This window comes from Diospyros lotus, chromosome 1 (assembly GCF_014633365.1).
Source record: "Diospyros lotus cultivar Yz01 chromosome 1, ASM1463336v1, whole genome shotgun sequence".
NCBI classification, from domain to species: domain Eukaryota; kingdom Viridiplantae; phylum Streptophyta; class Magnoliopsida; order Ericales; family Ebenaceae; genus Diospyros; species Diospyros lotus.
This window is the reverse complement of record NC_068338.1, coordinates 51,327,261-51,354,415: the sequence shown is the minus strand read 5'-3', so window position 1 is coordinate 51,354,415 and position 27,155 is coordinate 51,327,261. Positions and strand designations below refer to the sequence as shown.

The following is a 27,155-nucleotide window of genomic DNA, read 5'->3' as shown; positions in this document are numbered from 1 at the left end:
GTACGCCCTCTCAAACCTCTCGAGACACGCTTACCCGGCGACCAATTGGAAGCATGAAGAGACAAAACTCCAACGCCTTTTTATCTTCTGGTCAAAAGCAACATTGTAAAACATGTCAGGAGAGGAATAATTGCATGGAGTTTTGGCATTCGCCAAATACATACCCCCCCCCCCCCCAAAAGATTATGAAAATACAAAACCACTGTGATCCAAAAGAACTGTCAAGCTGACAAAGACCCAAGAGTATGAACTCCGACCATCTGGAACTGTTAAAACAGGTGAAGAACATAAACCAGCAAGCGCCGGTGGCTGTCTCCACGTCACGGAAGAATCTTGCGCCGCCTGCGTGGAGTCTCTCGCCTCACATACATTTTCTCGGTTTCATCCAAAGGCCTGCTAGATCCGTCAGGTGCGCTCATGAACTTCCACCCGCCGCCATTTCCACGCTTTCCTCGTGGCCCCAGTTTCTCGACCATGATATTCCAACCCTCATCAGGGCGTCTCCGGCTGTACTTATGGCACTTCACCTCTCCTTTCATCTGTAACACAAATTAAAACCACATTACCCAGAAGTTTCGAGGAAAGTAAGGAGTAGGATTGGGAAGGCATCAAAAGAGTTAACCTTCATTTTGTTGAAGTTCATCCGTTGGACGAAATCCTGATACAACATCTCGTCTTCCTTCATTGATATCTCATAGTGGACTTCGTCAGGGTCCCTTGTGGTGCCATCCCAACCCTCAGGCATTACCTTGAAATCTGGTCTGTAGGGAAGAGATGCTACGTGAAATTCTCTGTCATGGGACTTGAAAAATCTGCAAGAAGGAATAAGTAGGAAAACGCAACCAATCAACTCCCAGTTTCCAACCACAGAACAGCTTAATCTTTGAAAAAAACCATCCATTTCAAAACATGTTCGGAAGCAACACAAATGTCACCAAAACTGCATCATGAAGAAAGTACAAGCATTATTCAAAGAATATTTTACAGTACATAAAGAGTGACATATATGTGACCATACATTTAAACAAAGGTTCATATGAGCATTATATATATAAGCACATCTGCATACATGCGCACCACTGCAAAGGAGCATCCCATCTACAGTTCTACAAGTGTGCTGTAAAATATTCAGCAAACCAAGGAAACATTACAGATAGAGGCTTAACAACAAATGAACCATCAGGCGAACAAATGGACTGCGAACTATCATCAAATCAAAATCCAGTCAGGTTCTTGTAAGTTGTAGCTCTCAGTTCCTACGATGCTATCAAGCACAAATGCCAGCCAACCTAAGCCTTCGTCATATACGCCTTTCAAATGTGTTTAAGTCTTATTGGTAATAAATATCTACATATTGTGTGTATTGTAAAAGGTATAATTATTATACCCATGTATTGTGGGGTCTGGAGTGCTTGGTTCTTGCTTATGGGAATTCTCATGGGTCCTGATTTATGATGGTTTATAGACTTCTTCTGTCTCTGCACGGACATGCAGTGTGCTCTCTTTATTCAGGTGCTTGGATCGTGTAGTGTTTTAGTTGTGCAGCTTTCTGGGGCTAGTTTTGGGTCCTTAGCATCCACTTATCAAAAAAGAGTGGTGTAAAATGCAAATCCCACGCAAGGTCTCAAATAAATACAAACACCTAAAAATTTCAGCAGAAAGCATTAGAAATACAAAAGGGAGGAGAAAGAAGGGGTTCTCGTTCTAATAGTTCCTAAGCCTCGTCTAAAGAAATTACAATAAGAAGGGTGCTATAAGTCCCAAATGAAATTTTAGATATGCTCTGTCCATGACTTCATTAGGGGACAGCCATGATCTTGGAATGAATTTCCCTAAGAACGAGACTAAAGTTCATCACCTCAATAATCAGACTCAAGTTATTATTAAAAAAGGAAAATAAAAGGATACGAATAATTGCATTGCATGCACCTACGGAAAGAAATGGTCATATAATTAAGGAGAGAATTTTTGTGGATGCTTGAATAATAGCTTACTCGGGACAAGAGTCTAGCAAGAGCTCAACAGAGTCATCCAGAGGACGCCCAAGCTTTTTTTCTTCTTCCTCCTCGAGCTCTTTCAGCCACAGAATGGCATGCACCCGCTGCCTCATAATCCTGTAATCTCGAGCTAACCTCTCAATTGTATAAACCTCTGGGTTCTCCTTGTGAAGCCGGTACATTTCTGCCTTCTCAGAGTCCTTCAGATATGAACCCCTTGCTCCTGGCTCCCTCACCTGCTTCAGCAACACACTCATTTCCCGCATCCTCTCACCCCATCCATCAACAAAGCCTTTGCTTTTGCGGTTCTCTTCTTCCAATGCCTTCAAATAGTCATTTTCTTTTGAAGTTGTGGATGCAGACTGAGGCAAGACAGATTCTCTAGCACCCCCAGGGGTGATCTGATGACCAACCACCTCGCCATCAAAATGCTCCTTGGTTAACCCAGTTGACCATGATGAGGCAACATCCCAACCCAAATCATCATCAGTAGTTTTAGCACCGTCAGTTTCATTTCCCCATTTACCTTCTTGGTGTGCACCCCCACCAGGCTTCGTCGAAAAGATTCTGGAGCTAAGGTAAACCTTCATATTTGATCTGTCTGTTACATTTTTCAATGTTGCGGTGCTTGAAACAGCAAAAAATTGAGATTTAAAACGCTGAAAAATTCTCATCTCCGGAGTGCTTTTCTTTGGCAATATCTCCTGTAAACAGAACAATTGGAAAACAAGCAATTACATGTTTTTGGTTTTTGACAACATTTTTTATTGGCCTTTAATTTTTTAGAAAACAGTTTTTTAAACCCTAAATCCTAAACAGTGGACACTGACTTATTTGGTTCTTTGAAAAAAAAAAAAAAACTAAAGTTCCAAATGTCGGGTGGATGTTTGTGGTTCCCGGCCAGATTTCTCTGCAACTCTGTTGTTCCCCTTCTTCTCAGTTCCATCATTCATGTAATCGCTAGTTTCCAACGAATCGGAAGACAATCACAAGAGTTGATTCCGGTGTTATAAAACTTCCAATCTAGGTTTGTCCCCGCTCTATCTCTCTTTACTCTTCTGATATCCACGAAATGATATCTCAGCCAGACTGTTATATCCCAGATAAGCAAAAAGTCCCAAAATAGCACAATCATACCTTGACCAGAGCGGAGGATGCAGCGGCGGTCGGCGGCGAGAGCGGAGATGCAGCGGCGGCCGGCGGCCAGAGCGGAGGATGCAGCGGTAAGAGAGGCGAGCGGCGACGGCGAGAGCAGCGGACACTTCGGCGAGGCGGCGGTGGCGATGGGTAGATCTAGCTGCTCCAAACCTTCAGCAGGCTGAAATTGCTTTGCAAATTTGCAATTCAGTTAGCTTACAATACTATATTTATATGATGTAAATTATAAACTAATTTGGCATACATCCTTATTTATTTCATTTCAACCTTTATACTTTCGACTATTTTACACATATATCTTATTTATTTTATTTTTTAAATATTTTATATTTTATAATTTTTTTTAAAAGATAACAATAACCAAAAATAATGATTAAAACATCAAATTAAGATGTTAAGAGAAAAATTTAGTTGAATGAAAAATATGCACATAGATGGTGGATTATAATACATAATTTAATTGACATAATTATTTTGATTGATTAATTAATTTTCGTGACTATATATATGGTTAATAAATATTAAACATATATTTTTTGATAATGCATTTATTACAATAAAATTAATTAATAATAAATAAATAAATTTAAAAATAAAATATAATAAATATGTATTATCTGAAAATTAATATACAATGTTAGTGTGTTTTACAACATATAATATATAAAATAAAAAAAATTATTCTGCATATTACTCAAAATATGGAGAATTTTTCATATCTTTTAAATAATAACTATATTTTCATTACAACCTTATTTATATATATTGATGTAATATTACACAATTCATAATAGTTTTATTTAAAGTTAATAATAATTATAATCACTATTATAAATTATTATTATTTTTTTATAGAACTATTATTGATTTTAGATAAAATTATTATAAATTTTGCAATGTCATATCAGTTTCTAATATTAAAAATATGTATTTAATTATGTTTGTAGTGATTAATTTTTTTAAATTTAATATAATATTGGTCGAGTAAATTATGTATTATTCAAGTGAAATATGTAATTATTTAAATAAATATTTTTAATACTCAAATCAAATATAATTTTAGTTGATTAATATTTATTCTTAATGATACAAGTCTTAAAAATTATAAATTAGATAGAAGTATTAATTATAAATTAGATAGAAGTAGAAAGGCCACTCTTGAAATTTATCATATTATTAATTAAGTTTATCACTTCAAATAAAAATATATTATTTTATTACAATTTTATATAATATGAAAAATGAAACTAGTGTCACTAATTGGTTGCAGTCTGGTCATTCAAGAGATAATGTTCATGATTTTTTTTTGTTGGGACTAATTACGCACATTAAAAAATTATTTTTTATATTAATTTTTTTTAATATTAAAAAAATATTTTAAATTGTGAGCTGCCCTGGGCTGAAGCCTCGGCCAGCTCATGCATGCATTCACCCTTAATTTCTTGCAACTTTCGAAAAAAGAGTTTACGAGATACGTATAGGATGAGAATGTTGATTATAATTCTATTGAGACTTTTATATAAGGGAGCCAGAGACATAAGCTATCATATGAGATTCAAGAGCCGATCGATCAATGGCTCCAATAAAACCAGCCAAGTAAAAGTAGTAACGACGTATTACAAAAATATAATGCAAATAAACCAGTGAATATATCAAGCAATAAATCAACATTATTTGAATCACACATAATAACATCTTTGATAGCAGTACTTTGATAACTCTTGAATTATATGTATACTCTGCTGGGCTACTGTGCTATTCAATTTGCCTTTGAAGTTCTTTCTACATTTTCATTTTTGTTCGTTTTCTTTACAATTAAGCATATAAAATATAATTTTGCCATTTAAACTCAACGAGTAATCTATCTGCTGGGCTCTGGAGATGATGATACTGGTGGATGGATGCAACAGCCAGAAGCCTTCCTGTTATTTGTTTGTTCAATGCAATGACGATGTTTATTTAATGAAAGATGCTAGTAGACATTTGACTCAAAGCAGCATATATATTCCTATAGACTCGTGTATTACCTTATAAGTTGTTTCGGACAGGGGCAGAGCAAGAAAATATTTTTACTTAGGGCAAAATTTATTAAAAAAAATAATAATAAATAATATAAATATATTAAAAATTAATATAATTTATTTAATTGTGAAGGGCAGGGCGCAAAGGGGTGGGCGGCGACTGAGGACGGGTGCTTGAATGAAAGAGAAAATAAAGGTGAGACATTGGAGGGTTTGCAGATTTTGGGTAGTCTCAGTGTGGGCCAAATTAATGGAGGGTCATGCCCCGCACTGGGCCTATGCTGACTCCGTCCTAGTTTCGAATTGAAGACTGCATAAATTATGATTTAGAAATTTTTGTGCTCTTCTGATACCAAAACTTTCAAGTGCCCACCTATTGAATGCTCAATAGTGGCACATATTTGGATGATTTGATTCTATTTGTTATCTCGTATTTCTATTGTTTATGACTTGTCTTTAATTGTTATTATTACTCTTGTTATATTTGTGAATTGATCTCATAATATGTAGTTTTTTTTAATTATTTTTAATAATAAATTAATATATTTGATTATCTAGACCAACTCCCAAAAATAATAAATTAATATATTTGATTATCTAGACCAACTCCCAAATGTTATCATATAAGAAACACAGAGGAAGCACATACATTAAATAATATGCATTGCAAATATTTGTTTTTTTTTTACTAAAATTAATTATTTATTTTTGTATGTTTAAATATTTGGGCCTTTACTTGTAAAATTTCATAGATCATATAATTTATTAATTTTTTTAAAATTTAATAAAATAAATTATAAGAATTACTATTAAATTAAATAGAATAATCTACAAGCTCGATTTGAGTAGGTGCCAGTAAATTATAAAAGAGAATGTAATAGTCTTTATCGAAAACTTATATATTAGAGTTTTCTTCAATTTATATATTATAAAAATAAAATAAAATGATGTCCTAAATAGTTATTAATTAAAATATAATAAGTGACACATGTTTTAATTTTGTATATATTATTTGAAATTATAATAAAATATTATATTTTAATTTTAAGTGATAAACTTAATAAATAATATGATGAATTTTAAGAGTGGCCTTTCAAATTCAATCTATTTTACAATTTTATTAATTTTGAAGACTTAAAGTAAAAATTATATTAGTATTTTATTTTTAAAGAGTAATTATATATTTAAAATATTATTTTCCAAATAAAAAATTGATATGTCTATCTTATATTATAAGTAGAATATTTTGTAATAAAAGAAATGAGACTATTTGTAAAATGATAATAACATGACATTTAATATTTTAAAATTTGGATAAAATTTTAAAATCTATTTTATTGATATAAATAATGCTAAATATTATTTCAAGGCAATAACTAAGTAACAATAAATAGACATTATTTTCAAATGTTATGGATTTATTGTATACTGTTTTCATAACTTTGGATGAAGTGAAATTGAGATGTCACCATTTAATTTTATTTAAATTAATAATTTAGCTATAATTAATTTTAAAAATATTTATTTTATCTCCATCAACATTGCGATCAACATTTTCAAAATTTAAAATATGAACACTTATAATCTAAATCATTTTCACTCAGTATAATCCAAAGAGCTTCGACATTTTTGAGAGAAAAAGTTTTTATTGACAAAGGTTTATCAACTGAACAGAAAAATAAAATTTTATAACAAAATTATTTTATGTATTTAATGGCCATTACTATTAATTAATTAAACTAATAATAAAACATCTGACGGACCCTCTTCTTTAAATTTATTTTCTTAGCCGGATCTTCGGTCCACAGATCCAAGTTGAATTCAACCCGCATGGTGCCACCACTACTTTTGGAGTCAAAATTCGGTTCACTCTGAACTCTGAAGCTGGTAATGGATATCTTCTTTCTCGCCTTCACACCCTTCTCCGCCTCCATCCTCGACGGAAAACACCACGCGGCCGCCAGCTCCTCCGCCTCCACATGCGCTCTCTCCCTCTCCCTCTCCCTCAAACCCCAATCCTCCGAATCCGACAACTCCTCCACCTCTTCCTCCTCCCTTTCCGGCAACATCCGCCGCCCCAATACCCACCGCAAGTCCGTCAAATCCCCCCCCATCCAAACATCCACCGGCGAAACCAGAGTTCTCCACAAACCCCCTCAAAACCCTCGTAAATCCCGCAAATAACCCCAGCGCCAGTTCCAGTTCCCCCAGTTTCACCACCAAGCTCCGGTTAAGCAGCAAACTCTCTCCGCCACCACCGGCGCCGTCTCCGCCGACATTCCGGCCTGAAGAAAGGGGAAATAGGATTTTGGGGAATTCGGTTACGAATGAACCCCCGGGAGTTGAATTCCGGCAGCAGGGGAAAATCTTTGTAGGGAATCTTCCGTTCTGGATTAAGAAGCATGAACTGGCCGAGTTCTTTCGCTAGTTCGGGCCAATAAAGAATGTTATACTGATAAAGGGCCACAACGAGACTGAGAGGAACATGGGGTTTGGGTTTGTGATATGCGATGGCGCTACTGCGGAGAAGGCGGTGGAGTTTCATGGGACGGTATTGACAGTGAAGTTGGATGATGGGAGGAGGATGAAGGAGAGGTCGGATGACAGACAGAGGTGGGTGGAGGGGGCAGAGGAAGTAGAGTACAAGTCCAAGTGGCACGAAGAGAGGGACCGATTGCGGAGGGAGTTTCGGAAGGTTTTGGAGACTCAGCCGGAGAATTGGCAGGCTGTTGTTCGAGCTTTTCAGAGGGTTGAAAAGGTGTTGCTTCTTGACATTTTCTCATTCCTGTTTATAGGATTACTTTGAATTATAATTCAGGGTCTGGTTATGGTTTTTGGCAGAGTTTAAGGTCCATAACAACTCAATAGTCAATACCGAAACTGTTACATTTGTTGTTTATTTGATTAGTTTGTAGATTAAACTCACACCGCGATGATGTTTTGGGTCTAGTCTGACCATGGAGTAATGTGAAAAAAGTCAAACTTTTATGCACATTTGAACAACTCTCATCCTTTCACATAACTCAAAAGAGAAAAAACATGTTTTGTTTCCATGCCAAGTTTTAATGAAAATGAACCCTTAGCAACAGCTGCCCAATAGTCAATTTCTTAGAATTTCCACATTGGCAATACACATTAAACCTCGACAATCAGATGTGGTGTTGATTCCCTTATTGTTTGCTGACCTGGAAGCTGATCCAATAGTAGACCGTGAAGCTCCTATTGGGGAGGTTTTTATCTATTATTTGTTCCCATGAGTCCAAGAGTCTCCTTCAACTTGGATATTTGCATGAGTGAGTGTTGTGTTACAAGGTATTCATTGAAAAAAAATAAAAATGAAATATCAAAAAAAGATCCCAAGTGTCATGACCCTAGGAGCAATAAAGGGGTATTATTGTAATAGGGTATAATAGTTTGTTAGGGATATTTGACAATTTGTTAGAGCACATGGGTGCTGTTAGAAATTAGTTAAACAACTAACTATGCCTATAAAAAGGTCAATTGTAAGAGGAGAAGATTATGTTTTGAATTGAGAATTGAATAGTCTGATTTCCTTCCTCTAAATTCTCTCTCTCGATCTTTCCCTCCCTCACTTTTTGTTCTTCCCTATTCTTCTTCTAAATTCTCCCTTTATTCTTCCAATTTCCAATCCAACTTTAGGTTCATGACAAATGGTATCAGAGCCAACAATTCTCAACTGTGATTCCGTCGATTCTAGTAGTGAATTCGGTTCAGTCATGTATTGGAGGTAGATTCGAGCCATCATGAACCTAACAATCATGATCGAATAGGTGAATTGCGATGACCCACTGCGGTTAGCTGGGAATTGTGGATTGTCGATCCACAACAGGTGGTGCAATCGGAGCCAATCCATTCAGGAGGCGATGCTGGGGGTGCTTCCTAGCAGCAACTCTGACTGTTGACTCAATAGAAATTATCAAGCAGTGTGTGAAGGTGAAGCAGATTCTAGTGAATTTCATGATCACGATAGATCCAAGTCCTGAAGATGAAGCCAGTGGTTGGCTCAGGGTTGGAAATTCAGAGGTTGCCCGACTTTTGGAGGCAACTTGAAGGACGAGATCTATTTTTCAGATCTGACCGTGATGTACGAGGAGATTCCGGCTATCCTAGTGGCTAGATCCAAGTCATTTCATGGGATAAAGGCAAGCAAACCCAGGCAATCTTGGTCGTTTATCTTAGCGACGGTCCTCAGCCTTTTTCCATAGTGATCAATCCTCAATTCCAGATAATTCCGTTCGTCGCACAAGAAGTCGAGTAGTCGCACAAGAAGTCGAGTAGTCCAGAGGATTCCAGTGTAAAATTCCGACAGTCCATGTCTGAATCTCTGCAAGCGCAACAGGAGGCGGCTCTTGGTTGGGATTTTGACAGTCCTCAGACAGTGATTGGGTGAGCGATTTTTCTAGGCTGATGTGAGGTGATTGTCGCCTGAGAATTTTGGGCACTCCTGTCCGAGTCTTGAAGAGGAAGTTGGCCATTGATTCTCGGGATTAGATTTCGATGCATGAAGGTGATTGACAACGAATAGGCAGTTGCTTCCAATCTGATTTTGAGGGTTATTGCTAGCCAACTCTCTGTAGATTTAATTGAGCCGTTGCTGCTCGAAGTGGAAAGGTGAAGTGGATTCCGTGTGAGAAGTGGATTTGTTCAACTTATCTAGCTCGTTGATTGTTGGCAGTTGGGGCTGTGAATAAAGGGAACAAGTGGTCGATTTAGGTTTTGAAATTTGGTTAACTTTGTTTGAAGTAAGGAGGCAAAGTAGAGCGGGTGTTCTTCGGCTATTGAATTGCATTTGAAGCGAGTAAATGAACTGTTACAACGGGCAAAATAGAAGAATGTATAGAACTCATATTCCTTGGTCTTTGTAGTGTTTTGTTGGTGAGAAGTCGACCATGGGGAGCAGTTCATGCACGAGACAAATGGAGTCTCAAGGGTAGCAAAAGAAGGTTGCATTTTTAGCTGAGACAAATGGAGTCTCAAGGGTAGCAAAAGAAGGTTGCATTTTTAGCTGGGAACAACAAGAAACATGAGGAATTTGGCCATAAGTCTCAGGCATGGGAAAAGAAATTGGAGAAGGGGACCAGCCAATTGGACAAGGAAACAAGAAGTGCGGTACATGATACGAGCAAGGAATTCGGCCATATGTTACATGAGCAATTGCAGGAGTTTGTTGTAATATCCAAAAACTTTCGGTTACTTTTGAAATAAGTATTTGGAAAGAAATACAAAAGTTTATAGAAATCGGTATCAGAATAGGCTGAGAAAGTGACCAAATCAATTTTTAGCATCGAAATAAATCAGATCAGAGGTAGTTTTCGATACAGTTTTGGATCAGGCTGAAAAACCAAATTATCATAGGAGACTTCCTGAAAGCCATCAGAACCTTGAGGAAACTTTTATTTTATATGTAAAACAACCCTGAAGTGGTTTCGAGTTGAAATGAAAGGATTTACAATCAAAACATTCATTCAGGCTTAAGTGTAATTTCTTAAAATTGATTGAGGGAGGTTGAAATGATGTTTTTCCTAAATTTTTAGGGTGTAAATGAAGAGTCTAGAACTTGAGGGTCTCAATGGAAATTTTGGAAAGTCCAGGGGCTATGTGGAAAGGACTGAAATAAAATTTTGAGACTTGATAGGGGCAGAAATGTAATTTTCAGAAGACTGGCAATGTGAACACTGCCAATCGCCGGCCACACCTCTCCCATCACCGATTTCGGCCGTGGGAGACTCGAGAGAGTGGATTGGGGGGGCCTTAAAGCTAGGCCTAGGCTATCATGGCTGATCCTTGGTTGAGAATTGGCCACGTCGACGCCGGATTGGATGGATTTTTCGGTCGTGTCTTGGCCGAAAAATCGGGCCTTTGGAGGCCGGCTTTTGGGGCCTTAATGAGGGTCATGGGTTGATCTAGGGCAGGTAAAAGGATTATAGACCTTAGATTAGACAAGATTGGACGTTTTGAGGCTTGAAAATAGGTTTAAATAGGGGTCGAAAGGGCCGAGGGTTGAATCAAGGGCAAGGGATAAGGGGCTTTTGCTCATTGAAGATTGTAGAGTGTTTCTGAAAAGTTTGGAGAGCATTCATGTAAGGTTGAGTAGGATTCGAAGCTTCACCAGAAACCTGGGTAGATGTTTTGGCCGAGACTTTGATCGACCGGTTGGGCCACTTCCAGTGTTCCTTTCAAGTCAACCTAGGTACACTGTGATCGACTAAAGGAGTAGATCAAGCCAGGAGCAAAAATCAGCATCGCCGGTGTGCCAGAGTAGGGGAAAACGACTGGCGCGTGAAGCACACGCGTCAACTCTCACTCTCAGTTCACGCGTAGGGCTTGTGACCAATAGGTATTTTTCGATTTTTTTTTTTTAGAATTTCGAGAAAACTATTTTATGAATTTTGGTGTAAAAATATTTGGAAAAATATTTGAGTAGGTATTTATTTTGGATTTTTCAAGATAAAAATAGGAAGAAAATAGAGAAAAATGGGAAGAAATTATGGAAAAATGAGTGTTGATGTTTATTTGAATAAATATGATGGATAGGTTGCTTTGGGGCTCAAGATTGAGTGATTGTGCAAATTTCGAGGTCTGCAAGAAAATTGAGATTGTGCACGCTTTTCGAGGTGTACTGAATTTTGTGCGAAAGGTGAGTGGTTTCACCCTAAAAGCTTATGTAATGAGGTTTTTCTTTATATGCATGCTATTTCCGAGGGTTGATAAGTAATATGTAATTTGTGAGCATTTTGTCATATCTATACATATACCGTTGCGTGATATTTCTCATAGCATGATATTATTGACATCTTGATACTTGTGCATGGGATGGGATGTTGCCCTAATAGTGTAGCCGTAATTTCCCAATGGTATTGTTGGAACAACGTATAGGGGTATCCTGTTGCCTTGTGTGCATGTTGGGATGCTTGCCTAGGGTTCCGTGCCGAGTTGTTTTTCCAGGGAAGTTACATTAGGGTATTTGTTTATATATGTCCATGCATCATTCATTCATGTTATTTTAACTCTCTCTTAGAAGATTCATCTTTTAATGTTGGACATCTGTCCCTAGAATATTCCAAGTTCCAGGCGAGACGAGCAGCCGGAAGGGCAAGGGAGTGATCGAGGCATGAGCATGATGAAAGTTTTTGTGTGTCCTATGCCAGGGCTAGGACCAGTATTTTAGTTGGTTTTGTATTTGGTTTTTAACTGATATTGTAATATTATGTTGGACGAAGTGGTATGAATATTTTATGTATTAATCTTTTATGTGTTAATTTACAAGATCATTAGGTTCTAATTCTGCTTCCGTTTATGATTAAGTTTACCATTTCTTAGTTATATTTTGGGAATGCTATTCTTATATGGGAATGTTGAGGATTTTAGTGTGATTTGAGTATATGAAAAAAAAATAAAAAATCTTAGCATAAATACAACGCCCTGAAGAGGTGAGGCATTACATTTGCGATGATACTAATTAAGAAGTATCATTATAGCTTTTTCGTGGAATTCTTTGATGATTATCGCGAAGGTTCTAACCTAGAGGAGTCCCTTAAAAATGGGGTAGCCTAAGGAGAAGTTTGGAGATCGGGGCTTGTCTAATGTGGTGGAGGAGTTCAACAAAATCAGGCAGGTAGGTTCAGTGATGGAGTACCAATTGAGGTTTGAAGAGCTGATGGTCTTAATGCTCAATCATAATCCTATTTGACAGAGTCCTATTTCGTTTCAAACTTCTTAATTGGCTTGAACGAAGAGTTGAGGCCAATGGTAACCTTGCTTTAGCCCAAGACTCTGAAGCATGCTGCTAATAGTGCCAGGCTCCAAGAATTAACATTGGAAGCACTGAAGAAGAAACAGAGAGATAAAGATGCTGATGGAACAACATGGGATCAGGCAAATCCGATTGAAGGACCTGAACAATCTTATATTGGCTCTACGGAAACTGGCCCTAAGACTGAAGAACTTGGACCGGCAGTAAGGACGAAGCTGGAGGTTGAGAAAAGACATTCTTTCGATGGGATTTTGGTTCCGAAGCAGGATGAATTGTCCTTAACTTGGGATAAAATAGGCAACAAGAAGGTGAAGACAACACTAGTTGGAGGAAAGCTAAGGGATATAGTGGAAGAAATCAAAGGTTTTGCTGAAGGGAACAAAACTTTCACTGCTGTGCTGTTTTTTACTTCCACTGAAAAATTCAAGTGGTTGTCTACTGCAGGGTGGAATGAACCAATGGCTGATTGTGTTCTTAAAGTGGAGACCAATCTTGGTTGGACAACTATTGTAGAAGGTGAGTGTATTGAACTTAAATTCTATCAGGTTGCTCCTATTGAAGTTCTAGGCCAAATTACAACTAGGATTGATCTTGAACACTTAAGAATGAGGAAGAAGAAGAGGCCTAGAAGGAGAAAGAAAGAAAGAAAGGTAAATCAAATAGAGAAGGCGGGAATTTGATGAAGTAATGGGTAATTGCTGCAAGTTCTTGTGGATAAGAACTCTCTAATGAGGGAGGAATTGTCATGACCCTAAGAGCAATGAAGAGGTATTATTGTAATAGCGTATAATAATTTGTTAGAGATATTTGGCAATTTGTTAGAGCACATGGGTGCTGTTAGAAATTAGTTAAGCAACTAGCTATGCCTATAAAAAGGCTAAAAAGGCCAATTGTAAGAGGAAAAGATTATGTTTTGAATAGTCTGATTTCCTTCCTCTAAATTCTCTCTTTCTTTCCCTCCCTCACTTTTTGTTCTTCCCTATTTGTCTTCTAAATTCTCCCTTCATTCTTCCAATTTCCAATCCAACCCTAGGCTAAACCCTAGGTTCATGACACCAAGCATGTCAAACTTGGATTTCTTCTTGGATATTGAGGAGTTGTTTTTTCATATTTTCACGCACAAACTAATTTACCTCAATAGCTACAATAACATCTATCTTCTAGAGGTTACACATTCACCATGTTGAACTTGATCAACTTGCCAAATATCATCAGTTCAAGCATTTAATACAGGAAAACTGAATTAAAAAAAGGAATTACGAGTGGCATTTACAATTCCAAGTTGACCCTATATCACCAATTAGGAAGCAAGGGAATTTGAGGCATTAAATTGAAAGGCACTACAGATAATGCAATTCCACTAAGAAGGAATTCCATTTATTAGCCCACTATTTTGTTTTATATATTAATATGGTGCTTTAAATGTCACCAGTTTTCATCGAAGCAGTTTTGAAAAAAATAAAAAAATTTGAAGACTGAGTAATTCCTCTTTTCATCTTTTTCACCTTCCTCTCCCCACCAATTCCATTGGCGCTGTGAGTTTCTTATATACTACCTTGACTCAATTTGTTGCAGTCATTGGCTCAAGTTCCATCCATCTCTTTCTTATCTGCCACTTTCTTTGTAGCCTTTTCATATTTGAGATGGATCGTGAGATAGTCACATCAAGTCAACCTTCACAAACAATATCCCCATTTAGATCAATCAGAGTTCTGGTTGTGGATGATGATTCTACATCCCTTACCGTTGCTGCTGCAACACTTAAATCTTGCAAATATGAAGGTACTAAGATATATACCTCATGACAACTCTAATTTGTTACATTTTGTTCCAAGAATCTCTTTTTGATGATTTGACCCTCTTTAGATGTTTTTTCTTCTCAATTTCTTCCTTGTTTTGTTTCTTTTTTTATTCTTTATTCTTTTGGGGGGTTCTCCCCAAGAGAATCATTGTTTTCTTTAAAGCTATTTTTGCTGTAATTATTAAGAAGTGAAAATTCATTGCAAGGTGTAGAGTAGGGTATATACATGGATTTGTAGGTGGGGATAAAAAAAATGTTGGATCATGAAAATATGTTAGATCACGAAGATATTTCAAGGGAAAAAAAATCTTTAGAAGTTTCCAAAACTGAAATAGGATATTACCTCATTTAGTCTTAGGAAACTTTCCTAAGAATGTTTATATGTATCTTTCTTGTTTGCTTTTCCTTCCTTTCTTGTAATTAGATTAGTTTCCTTTCTTGTAATTAGATTAGTTTCCCTGTTGTATTCTTTTTCCTCTATAAGAGGATGTATTCATGTACATTCAAGGAATAAGAGAGAGTTTTATTCTGATTTCCTACATGGTATGAGAACCAGCGATATCCTCTTGTCATCCTAAAACATTATGATTTCCTACATAGTATCAAAGTCAGTGATATCCACTTGTTCATCCTAAAACCCTAGTGTGCCTTCATTGCACATCCTTGTTTGTTCCATCCAAGCCTTCAATGGTTTCTCCCCGTTCAACCGTTTTTTGTTCCTGATAATTATATCTGAAATATCTGAAGCAGCCCCTACTATGACCACTTTTGAATCAACCCCAATCGATTAGCTTACTGGTGCAAGAGAGCTGCATGGGTTGTACCATTCCTACCGGTTAGAGGGTAGGAATTACTTGCAGTGGGCTCAACTTGTGAGGACATTCCTCAAAGCCCGAGGGAAGATGGGCTACTTGACTAGAACTCCTCCAAAGGCTTTAGATCCCATCTTCGCAGCATGGGATGCCGAAGATTCCTTGATAATGTCTTGGCTATGGAGTGTCATGCAGCCAGAGGTTAGTAAAAACTTCATGTTTTTAACTTCAACAAGGGATATTTGGGAGACTGTGAGACAAACCTATTCTAAGGTTCAAGATGCCTCGATTATTTTTTAGATTAAAACTAAGATTAGTGGCACTAGACAAGGATCCTTGATTATCATAGAGTACTACAATAAGATGAAATGATTATAGTTATAACTTGACCACTATCAAGATATCAAAATGGTGTGCAGAGAGGATGCTGCCACCTCAATCGGATTGTTGAACGGGATAAGATTGTAGAATTCCTAGCAGGCCTAAATTAAGAGTATGATCAAGTGAGAATCCAAGTGCTTGGTAGGGAGAAATTGCCTACTCTTAATGAAGTTTTTTCCATTGTTAGAAGTATGCTTAATGAACATGGAGTAGAAAGTTCAGCTATGGTGTCAAGTAACAGAGAAGGGACACGATTTAGAGTAAGAAAATCAGAGGTGTCAATGAAGAATTCTAGCCGTGAAGGCATGTGGTGTACCTCTTGCAAGAAGCCAAGGCACACAAGGGATGCATGCTTCAAACTCTATGGGAAAGAAGTTGTTTTGAGAAGAATGAGAGGTTTTAAGAACCTATCTCCCAAGAACCAGGGCCTATATCTCTAGCAAGGAGCAAGGGGAAACTGGACCCACAGAAAAGACAGATCCTATTGGATCTGATCTCACTCAATTGAATGCAGAGGAGATTACTAAACTCAAGAATTTCCTAAGGACAATCTAAGACGGGCCTTGCTCAATTGCTTAGCAATGTAAATGCTTACATTCTAAGTCTTTTTCTGCCTCTAAAACTGGTAGAAGTAATATGTGGATTCTTGATTCGGGAGCCACTGACCATATGACTCATAAATTAAATTTTTTTGAGACATATTAGCCCCATGAAATCCCTCAACAAATAACCATTGTTAATGGAACCTCAGTTCCCATCACTGGAAAGGGTAAGGTTAGTCTTAGCCCTATTATATCTTCCAAACAGGTACTTCATGTACCTAACTTAGCTACCAACCTTATCTCTGTTCATCAGCTCACCAAGAACTTAAATTGCTGTGCTATTTTCTATCCTCATATGTGTGAATTTCAAGACATGAGCATGGGGAAGATGATTGGTGTGGTTGAGGAGCATAATGGTCTGTACTTCTTACACAAGAAGAGTAATCCTAAGGGGAGGCAACACGCGATCGCTTGCTCATCCCAGTCCAATTCTGACTCTACCAACATTTGGCTCTATCATTTTAGGTTAGGTCACCCTCTTTTTACTTTGTTAAAGCATATGTTTCCTGCTTTGTTTAAAACCCTAGAGCCTAGTATGTTTCAGTGTGATGTGTGTGTTATTTTAAAACACTACCATGTGTCCTATCCAGCTAGCAATAAAATGTCATCTAAACCTTTTTTCTTAAGTCCATTAGAATGTTTGGGGACCATCCAAGATCCCCAATTGTTCTAGGGCTAGGTGGTTCATTTCCTTTATAGATGATTGTACTCAAATGTGTTTGATTTTTCTATTAAAAGATAAAGCTGTAGTTGGAACTGTCTTGCCCTATTTTTACAAAATGATTTCTACTCAATTTGACATTCCTATACAAAAATTCCGAATTGATAATGCAAGGGTTTATTTTAATAATCACTTGCATTAGTTTTTCCAACAAGAAGGGATTGTTCATGAGTCTTCCTGCATAGATACTCCACAACAAAATAGAGTAGCTGAAAGGAGTATGAGACATCTTCTTAATGTTCCTAGGGCTCTTCTCCATCATCACCATGTTCCTAAAAATTATTGGGGAGAAGTTGTTCTAACAACAACCTATGTGATTAATAGAGTTCCATCTAAGGTTTTAAATAATAAAATCCCTTTCTACTATTTGTCCTCCTCCTTCCAGACTTTAGTCTACATCCCTCTTCCACTTCGAGTGTTTGGTTGCGTGTGCTTTGTTCACATTCCTAAAATTCAACGAGACAAACTTGATCTTAGGGCTCTTAGGTGTGTTTTCCTTGATTACTCTCCCACTCAAAAGGGCTACAAGTGTTACAATTCTACCTCTAGAAAATTCTGTCTCCAAAGATGTCACTTTCATTGAATCTTAGTCCTTTTTTGGTCCTTCTCCGATTGGTCCCTAGGGGGAGAATGGGGAATATGGGGACCATAGTATTGGGGATGACTTTCCTAACTTGGCACCATCACCAACCAACTCCAATAACCTAATGATTGACCTTCTAATTAACACACACCAATCTCTGTAACCTAATTCCACTCCTATTCCTATTACTTCCTCTTCTATCTCTCCTCAACCTGCAGCATGCAATGAGCAAGTAGTCCCTCAGTTGCCATCCCTGGTTAGGTTTAAGGGCTCGCCATATATATGTGTTTAAAAGGAGGCATCCTATTGTGGATTCTCAGCCTACATTAGCATCAGACCTCAGTTTAGGTATGGAATCCACACAACCATTGGATTCAACCTTGCCTAACCATGTTTCTAATGACTTGGACATGCCAATTGTTGTAGGGAAAGGGGTCAGAAATTGTACCTTACACCCTTTGTTTAATTACCTATCCTACCATCGTCTCTCCCAAAGCCACAAAAGCTTCCTAACCTCATTGGATACCATTGTTATTCCTAAGTCAGTAGATGAGGCTCTAAAAGACCAGAATTGAAAGCAAGCCATGCTAAAGGAGATGAATGCTCTAAATAAAAACCAAATGTGGGAATTGGTGCCTAGACCTAAGGGAATAACCCTAGTTGGCTGGAGATGGATATTTAATTTAAAGTACAAGGCTGATGGAACTTTGGAGAGATACAAATGTAGGCTGGTGGCCAAAGGCTACACTCAATCCTATGGAATAGATTATCTTGAGACCTTTACCTCCTTGGAAAAAGATGACCACTGTAAGGATTCTTATATCTCTAGCAGCTCATTTCGGGTGGAAGATGCAATAACTAGATGTGAAGAATGCCTTCTTACATAGGGACATAGGAGGAAGTGTTAATGGAGTTATCTCCTAGATTTTAGGAAGGAGAGACAGGTACAATGTGCAGGCTTAAAAAGGCTTTGTATGGGCTCAAGCAACCCCTATGGGCATGGTTTGGGAGGTTTTCTAAGGCTATGAAGTCTATGGGATACTCCCAAAGCAGAAGGGACCATACCCTCTTCTTTAAACATTCGGGAAAAAAGGTCACAACCCTACTAGTGTATGTTGATGATATAATGGTCACAGGAAAATATGATGAAGAACAATAGACCCTTAACGGGAAATTGGCTAAGGAATTCCTGATTAAAGACCTTGGGGTTCTCAAATATTTTTTGGGAATAGAAGTTGCTTACTCTAAGGCTGAAATTTTCCTATCCCAACGCAAGTATGTGTTAGACTTGTTGGTTGAAACAAGGATGACAAGGGGCAGAGGAACTAGCATACTTGTGGAACCTAACATCCTATTGAAGGAAAATCCATAGGAGAAGGCAGTAGATAAAAGAAGGTTCCGAAGACTTGTTGGCAAGTTAATCTACCTCTCTTGTACTAGGCCTGACATAGATTTTGCTGCCAGCCTAGTAAGTCAATTCATGCATAGCCCAACCAAGGAGCATATGCAGGCAATAAGGAAGATCTTAAGCTACCTAAAGGCCACACAGAGTAAGGGCATCTTGTTTAAAATTGGGGTTGAATTAAATGTGCAAGGATTCACAGATGCAAATTATGGTGGTTCTCTAATTGATAGGAGATCCACCATCGGGTATTGTATATTTTTGGAGGAAAATCTTGTGTCTTAGAGGAGTAAAAAGCAAAATGTTGTGACAAGATCTAGTGCAAAAGCCGAGTTTAGGGCCCTAGCCCTAGGTTTATGTGAATTGCTGTGGCTACGGATTATTTTGGAAGATTTGAAGATCAAGATCCAAGGTACTATTGACCTATTTTGTGATAAACAATCAGCTATTAATATTTCTCACAATTTTATTCAGCATGACAGGACAAAGTATGTAGAAATTGTCCGGCACTTCATAAAGGAGAAGTTGGATGCTAGTCTAATTCAGATTCCTTATGTGTCATCTGAAAATCTAATAGCTGATATGTTAACTAAAGGGTTGGCTGCAAAACGATTTAAAGTTCTAATAAGCAAGCTGGGAATAACAAATATTTATTTATCAACTTGAGGGGGAGTGTTGGATTACGAAGATATGTTGGATCAGGAAGATATGTCAAGGGAAAAAGATCTTTAGAAGTTTCTAAAACTGAAATAGGATATTACCTAATTTAATCTTAGGAAACTTTCCTAAGAATGTTTATATGTATCTTTCTTGTTTACTTTTCCTTCCTTTCTTGTAATTAGATTAGTTTCCTTGTTGTATTCCTTTTCCTCTATAAGAGGATGTATCCGTGTACATTCAAGGAATAAGAGAGTTTTATTCTAATTTCCTACAAAAAAGAAGGGTAAATTTCACGCGACACCCGTGAGGTTTGGCTAAAAGACACCTACCACCCTTGTGTTTTTTGAAAATGGCATAGACCTCTCCTGTTGTTATTAGACCTAGTCAAATGACCATTTTACCCTTATGTTTAAGATATTTTCTCTCCCTTTCTCTTTCATCTTTGCTTTCTCTTTCTTTGTCCTCTCCCTCCCCTCCTATCTCTTTCTCTCTTCACTCTCTCTCTCATGTCTCCAACGGCAATGGGGCTGATTGGCTATGTGTGTGTGTGTGTGTGTGAGAGAGAGAGAGAGAGAGAGAGAGAGGGGGGGGGGGGGGGGAGTGTGAGGATTTCATGTTTGAACCCCATCCAAACCTGAATCCCCTGGGGTTCAGATATGAACCTCAGTCCTTAAAAAAATCCCCTGCTCGGATTACATTTTTCTTCTGTTAAGATTTTGGGTTCCTTTTTTTCTTCGATTTGGTCGTTTTTCTCTTCATTGAAATCAAGAAGGATTTGGTCTTGATCTTGGAGACGTGGGGGTTCAATTTTGGAACCCACCAGTAGCTGGGTTGCAAGAGGAGTACATCCCAAAATAGAGAGAGAAGCATACAGAAATTAAATGAGAAAATTTACAAAAACCAAGAGGGAATCAGGTTGCAGGAGGTTTTATATATCTATACATACATACATATTATATTTGCTTAGGTTTCAATTTTTGTTTCTAAGAGGAGTAGAAAAGCAGCCTTCATGAAGAATGTGAACAGTGGGTTTCAATTTTATTTTTCTATACTTGAGAGAGAGAGAGAAGGTGGGGCAGTTTGGGAATTTTGCAAAATTAACTGACATTACTTAACAGCAGGGGGTTATTTGTTACATGGTAATTAACCTGAAGGGAGGTTCATGTTACTTCTAAAAACACAGCGATAGTCACTGTTTTTTAGCCAAACCTCAAGGGTCCTGCGGGAAATTTACCCAAAAAAGAAACTTGATCTCATTTTCTCCCTTTTATGTCCCATAAAATAGAAAATCTTGCCGCCGCGGGGGGGGGGGGGGGAGATCTGCATTCTGTTCAACATGGTTCTATATCCTCATTCAATAATTAATGTGAACATAGATATCCATCATCTTATTTAAGTAACAAGTTTCACTAATTAGTGTGTTATGTATTCATTCATTAGATTTTTTCTAATACAATTTCATTAAGATATATAGGGCAATAGAGAGGATATCTACATGCATACAAGAGAAAAGTTATCACCTGACATATATGTGACATGGAATGATTTATATAATTTTATTTCGATTATCCATGACTCACGCTTTCATTCATTCAATTCATTCAGATTCCAATGAGCGTTTGTGAAATCCAAGTATTTTGTTGCAGAAAGTTATAAAACACATAACGTGTGCTGGAAACTGTTTAGTGTTTTGGTTTGATCATTATCACTTAACGAATTTCTTTTCATGTGTTGATTTCAGTTCTAACAGAGAAACATGCATTTGATGCTTTGTGCACCCTAAGAATGAAGGCAGGCTCCATTGATCTTGTCCTCACAGATGTGCATATGTCAGACATGAACGGATTTGAGTTACAAAAGCAAATTCAAGAAGAATTCAAGTTACCTGTAGTTTGTAAGAATCACTTTGATTTTCATATTTTTGGTCATTTATTGCTTTCTATTTTTGAAGTCAATTTTTCCTGGTATGCAAAATAATTCTCATTTGAATTCCTTTTCTTTCTTTGTATCTCCTAATTCATTATTGGCTTGGCAATTTCCTCTCTTTTTCAGTTGCACACAGACAGGTCCATGTTTACTGCTTGCCCTCAATGATTTTTAGTCAGTTGGGATCCTTTTTGCATATGTGTGTTGCATGATACTATATAAACACCCTATAACATTTGAAGATCTAACGTCATACTGTTGTTATCATCATTATTTTTAAATTGGCCTGTGATGCAGTTATGTCAGCTGATGACAAGGATGCTATCATACTGAAGGCGTTGGAGAGTGGGGCTGCACTTTTCATAGTGAAGCCGATAACCCCAAGTGACTTGAAAAATCTATGGCAATTTGCGGTTGCAAGTAGAAAAGGAAAAACTGTTACCGAGGAAAGTGGAAGTGCTCAAGAAGCACACCAAATTGCCAAGGCTGGCAATCAAGCAATCCGGTTTCAAGAGGCAACCCAAGTTCACAAATTTTCTATTCAAGAAATGGAGCATGCATCATCTCCAATTGAATATATGCTAAGCATGAAGGATTCTGGGAAAAAGGCCATTGTAATGGATACAAATGCTGAAGAGGGAGATGGCAATAATTTTTTTGCTGGCCCAAGAAAGCCAAGGTTTATTTGGACAAATGAAGTCCACAGCCAGTTTGTGGAAGCTGTTAAAGCCATGGGCGGCCCTGAAAGTAAGGGATTTCAGTGGCAGGAATTTTTCTCATTCTTATTGTATATTGACATATTTCTGTTGAATTAATTGATATCCTTTTTAGGGTTGCTCTTTTATTTTCATTTTGTCTTGCCTGATTGATTAATTTCCTCTCCCTTTTTGACACAATCCAGATGCTGTTCCAAATAAACTTGTCAAGCTGATGAATGTGCCTGGATTGACAAGGGAACAAGTAGCTAGTCACTTGCAGGTTTGTTATTATTTGGTTGTGCATATTTCATCTTATATGAAAATTATTGATTTGCCATATCTTAGATGTATATTAATGCACATTGTCTGTCTTCAAATGCCTTTTAACTTTGGAATAAGAAACACGGAACAAAACTTGCCAAAAGGATTCCTATTTTAATATGTTCAATTTATTCAAACAAATTTAGTATGTATTAAATTTGTTGAATGCTGCTACTCTTTTTTTTTTTTTTTTTAATTTTTGGATGTCATACTTGTTGCATGTATATATGTTTTTGAATTTTGTACTTGTTGCACATGGTATGATGGATGCTGACCTTTTTACATTATATGAAAATTTTGATATTTCTTAGATGAGTTTGCTTGTGAACTGCTGGATGGATGATAAGTGGTGGTTGAAATGCTTGTTTGTTAGGTTGATCATTGTTGGATGTTTCTTTGTGAATAGATGGTAGGGGATGGTTGACCATTAAAGTGGATAGTAGATACTTGTTTGTGAATTTTTTGTAACTGGTTATCAAAATTGGGAATAACCAAAAGGAGGCAGGGTATTGCGTCTTTCATTTGTTTTTCCCCAATGTTTATCATCTTATTTTGTGCTTTTATGCATTATGATTGAACAAAGTTACTGGTGTTCTATCACATTCATGGCATTTATAAACGCTGACAATAGTGTACCAAAACTGGTGTTCAAAAGCTATTACCAACGGTTATAACAGCCGGTAATTATGTTTAAAACGCTGAGAATTGGTTCTGCCATTTGTAAACACTGGGAACTTTTCTGGCACTGGTTTTTTCCTATGTCTTCCTTTAACATCGGGGATAGCATACCTGACATTTTTTGCCACTTCTACTGGCATTTTGAAAAGAAGGACCCCCCCCTTTTGTATTGTACACCACCACAGATAACCCGCCTCAAGTGGAACTACCATTAGGAGGAATGAAACTGAACATCTCAATTGCTGGGACTAGTTCACTCATTTAGTTTTGCTATTTAGGGTTTCCATGTATGGAAAGGTATCAGCACTAGAAAAATTTGTTGCTTTCTAGATAGATATACAAGATTTGGATTTAAACCAACGGGGGTTTTTGCAAGAAAAGAAAACCACAAGGCCAATCTTCAAAGACATTTTTAAACCATCGGGGGTTTGGTGCCACTTACCATAATCTTTTACATACGCATGTAATAACATGAATAAGCAATTACAATAAGTAATGGGTAGCTGTAAAAGACACTCATTTCCCTTAGCAAGAAAAAAAGGTCACTCGTTTTACTCTCTCTCAGTTCTCTAGTGTTACCATTCCAAAATGTTTACGTCGGTATAAAAGTTTGATACAATTATTTAACTGAAAATTGTGGTTATGTTTTTGTGTCACATGTATTTTCATATTTTTTTCCTATGATCATTTAGTTTCATATTTAATCATGTGGACTTCAAATAAAATAAATTTGAAAATTAAATTAAATTCATCTGAGTAAATGTAAAATAATGAACTCTATTTTTTACAGGCTTCAACAAAAAGAGAATGCCAAATTGGAAATCTACATTTATTGATTAGTATTGATGTGCATATACAAAGAAAAAAATTCAGAATGCCTAGGAAACCCTTGATCCTACTACTTTACAGTTCTATTGGACCTTGTATTTCTCTTACAATCAGTGAGCAATACAAACTAACTTGTAACTCTGTGACTGATCATGGAAGATCTTGGTTCAATAATATGTACTATCTCTTACCCTGTAAGGTGTGTATTAGCACAAAAATATGGAGTAAGAATTATGTAAGTAAGCATAACTGTATGTAAATAAAACACATCAATGTTTTTTAATCATGAACAAAGCTTACATGTTTACAGAAATCTTTCTGCACAAATTATTTATTCTTTCTTGATGTTTTTATCTTGTTGATGATGCAATTAATATGAATTTGCAGAAGTATCGAAGCTACCAAAGGCAAGTTTTTGAATCCAACACTCAAGCTCGGCCTATTAGTGAAAGGAGCAAGATCGAAAAGACTTATCGATCAACATTTGCACGTATGCAGCCTGTCCCTTTATGGAGACGCCAACTGCAATCACAAAATCTGGAACAAGGCAACATGATTCCATCACTTCAACACACATATAGTGAGAGCTATGTTCCAACTGAAGCTCCCAGACTTGGTGACGATCCACCTTATTTGTTCCAGAAAGTTTCACCCAGCAACTCATCATACAATTATCTCAATAAACCAATTCCTGGAAGTGCATTTAACATGCCCTATACTTCAAGAATTGAATTAAATAATTATCAAAACAATTTGTTGTTGGCCGGAAATACTTCAGCCAGCCTCTTTAGTGGTACAAAATTTACCCAAATGGGTCATCAAAAAGAGCACATTTCTACCGCATCTGGTGATATTAACTCTAGCGACAGTGATTATACTGAGCTCACAACTGCTGAAGCATCAACTTATTTAGATTTTAGCAGTGGCGTGATGAATGAAATCCAATATGAAAGTATCAGTCCTGTGCCAACTTTGAGTGGCAATTCTGGTGATGGTCATTTGGGCCGTGGAGTATCGTCTTCCATTGGGGTTCAGATTACAAATAATGTCTCACCATCATTGAGTTCCATTCAACAAGAGAATGCTTCAATGCCACCTCTTTCTAATGTTTCTGATCTTGGTGGGATAACTTTTGATCAACACTGTGGTGAAGATGTAATTGACTTCAGTTTTTTGGATGAAATTGGCACCGAAGTAAATCCATTTCAGGTATCGAAAAAATTGTTCTACATTCCATTTCTAGTTCAGCAGATTGTTAACATACTTAAAGTTTTAGTACTCTTCATATATGACAAAATGCCGCTTCTTTCTTCTATACTCCCCCCTTTCTTTTATGCATACCAGCAAGGCATTGAAGAAGCCTTGAATTTTAACAATATGGATAACCTAGAAGTGAACTATCAGTCCCTTCAGCAGGCATGTACATTTTTAAATATTTTTTTACATATTATCAATTGGCTATTACATTTTAGTTATTCCAAAATACTCCAATACCTAAATCTTTTTATCTTGTTTCAGCAACCTGCAGGTGGTGAAGCTCACAGTTTGTCAGATGAACATTTTTTACCATCTAATCAAAGCCCTCGTCAAATAAATTAATTGGTGAGTACAGAAATATTTTAGTCCTTTCTTTTAATAGATATAACATATATATATGGGGTTCTTCCAATTAGTTTTTCTTTGTAATTATTTAAAAAATTACTGAAATAGTATTGGGTTGATATTAATTATGAATCTAGTGTTGGGAAGACCAAATGCATAAACACATTTCACAAGTGTGTTTTTCAATGCATTTACAAAAAAAAAAAAAAAAGGGCGTGTTTTTCAATAAAACAATAAACATGCTTATCATGTGCGTTTATTGTTCTATTAAAGGGCGCACTTGCCAAGTGCGTTTTTTATAAAAACAACAAACCCGCTTGCCAAAAGTGTTTATTGTTTAATCACAAGGCAAGTGCTTGTGTGATCAAGGCTAGTTTTTCCATTGCAGGAACCACATTTTCATTAAAACTTGGCATGGAAACAAAATATGTTTTTCTCTTTTGAGTTACATGAAAGGATGAGAGTTGTTCAAATGTACATAAAAGTTTTGACTTTTTTCACATTACACAAAACCGTGGTCATATGTAGTTGGGGGTCTTTGAGAATGTGTTTACCATGGTTGATGGATTTCAACCTAGAGTGGGAATAGGGGAAGCGGCTCACTCTTGGACATAGGTTTGGGATATGGTGAGACGTAGAGAGATTTGATTTGGCTCCTCTTGTAGACGACAAAGTTCAATTATTTCATGCTATTTATCATGAGAAGCATGTTATGAAAATTATGTTTTAACCCTTTCTGGGCTTCATCCGCTCACCCTTTTCACATTTAACATCTAGTGGATGAAGTTGTTCCTTCAAAGGGAAAAGAGATAAAGTGGAAGCTTGAAGAAATATCATTCCAGTTCTTGGAACCATTACTCTCTTGATATTTTGGCCTGAAATGACCAAAGTTGAGATATCCTTTTGGGAAGCATGATGTATATTTTCATTTTGTGTATGTTGATGGGAAGTACTGTAGCATGCATAATGACGTATTTTTGGATAATATGCGGATAAACTGATGTATTCATGTCCATTTATGGGAAATTCAATGTATTTGGTGGGTTTAACCTTCACACCATTTTGGTTCAATAGTTATGTCAAAACAGGAAAAAAAATTATATGTGTGAAGGGTGTATGATACGAAAAGTAAGGAAATGAAGTATAAAGCAACTGAAAATGACCACAAATTCTCGTTAGTCGAAGCCATA

The 27,155-nt window shown here is 36.9% G+C and overlaps 2 protein-coding genes across 6 annotated transcripts; one reads left to right on the top strand and one right to left on the bottom strand.

Annotated features, from left to right (window-relative positions):
- Nucleotides 1-154: 154 nt before the first annotated feature.
- LOC127794401 (protein GAMETE CELL DEFECTIVE 1, mitochondrial) lies at nt 155-7,290 on the bottom strand. Its single transcript, XM_052325447.1, has 5 exons — nt 6,940-7,290; nt 3,135-3,290; nt 1,995-2,701; nt 623-812; nt 155-539 (listed from the first exon to the last, which is right to left on the bottom strand). Exons 1-5 carry the CDS (start codon nt 7,288-7,290, stop codon nt 321-323), a joined length of 1,623 nt encoding a protein of 540 aa, XP_052181407.1. The 3' UTR covers nt 155-320.
- LOC127810880 (two-component response regulator ORR26-like) lies at nt 7,023-27,020 on the top strand. 5 transcript variants are annotated; one of them, XM_052350473.1, is made up of 8 exons: nt 7,023-7,934; nt 11,732-11,834; nt 21,654-21,806; nt 22,136-22,585; nt 22,740-22,816; nt 24,751-25,779; nt 25,882-25,965; nt 26,743-27,020. In XM_052350473.1, the coding sequence occupies exons 3-7, from the start codon at nt 21,698-21,700 to the stop codon at nt 25,960-25,962; spliced, it is 1,746 nt and encodes a 581-aa protein (XP_052206433.1). In that variant the 5' UTR covers nt 7,023-7,934; nt 11,732-11,834; nt 21,654-21,697; the 3' UTR covers nt 25,963-25,965; nt 26,743-27,020. The 5 variants fall into 5 exon arrangements, with proteins under 5 accessions (XP_052206433.1, XP_052206424.1, XP_052206445.1 ...); XM_052350485.1 differs by lacking the exon at nt 11,732-11,834 and having other exon boundaries at nt 7,024-7,934; nt 24,751-25,572; nt 25,708-25,779; XM_052350481.1 differs by lacking the exon at nt 7,023-7,934 and adding an exon at nt 7,950-11,534.
- The last annotated feature ends 135 nt before the right edge of the window (nt 27,021-27,155 follow it).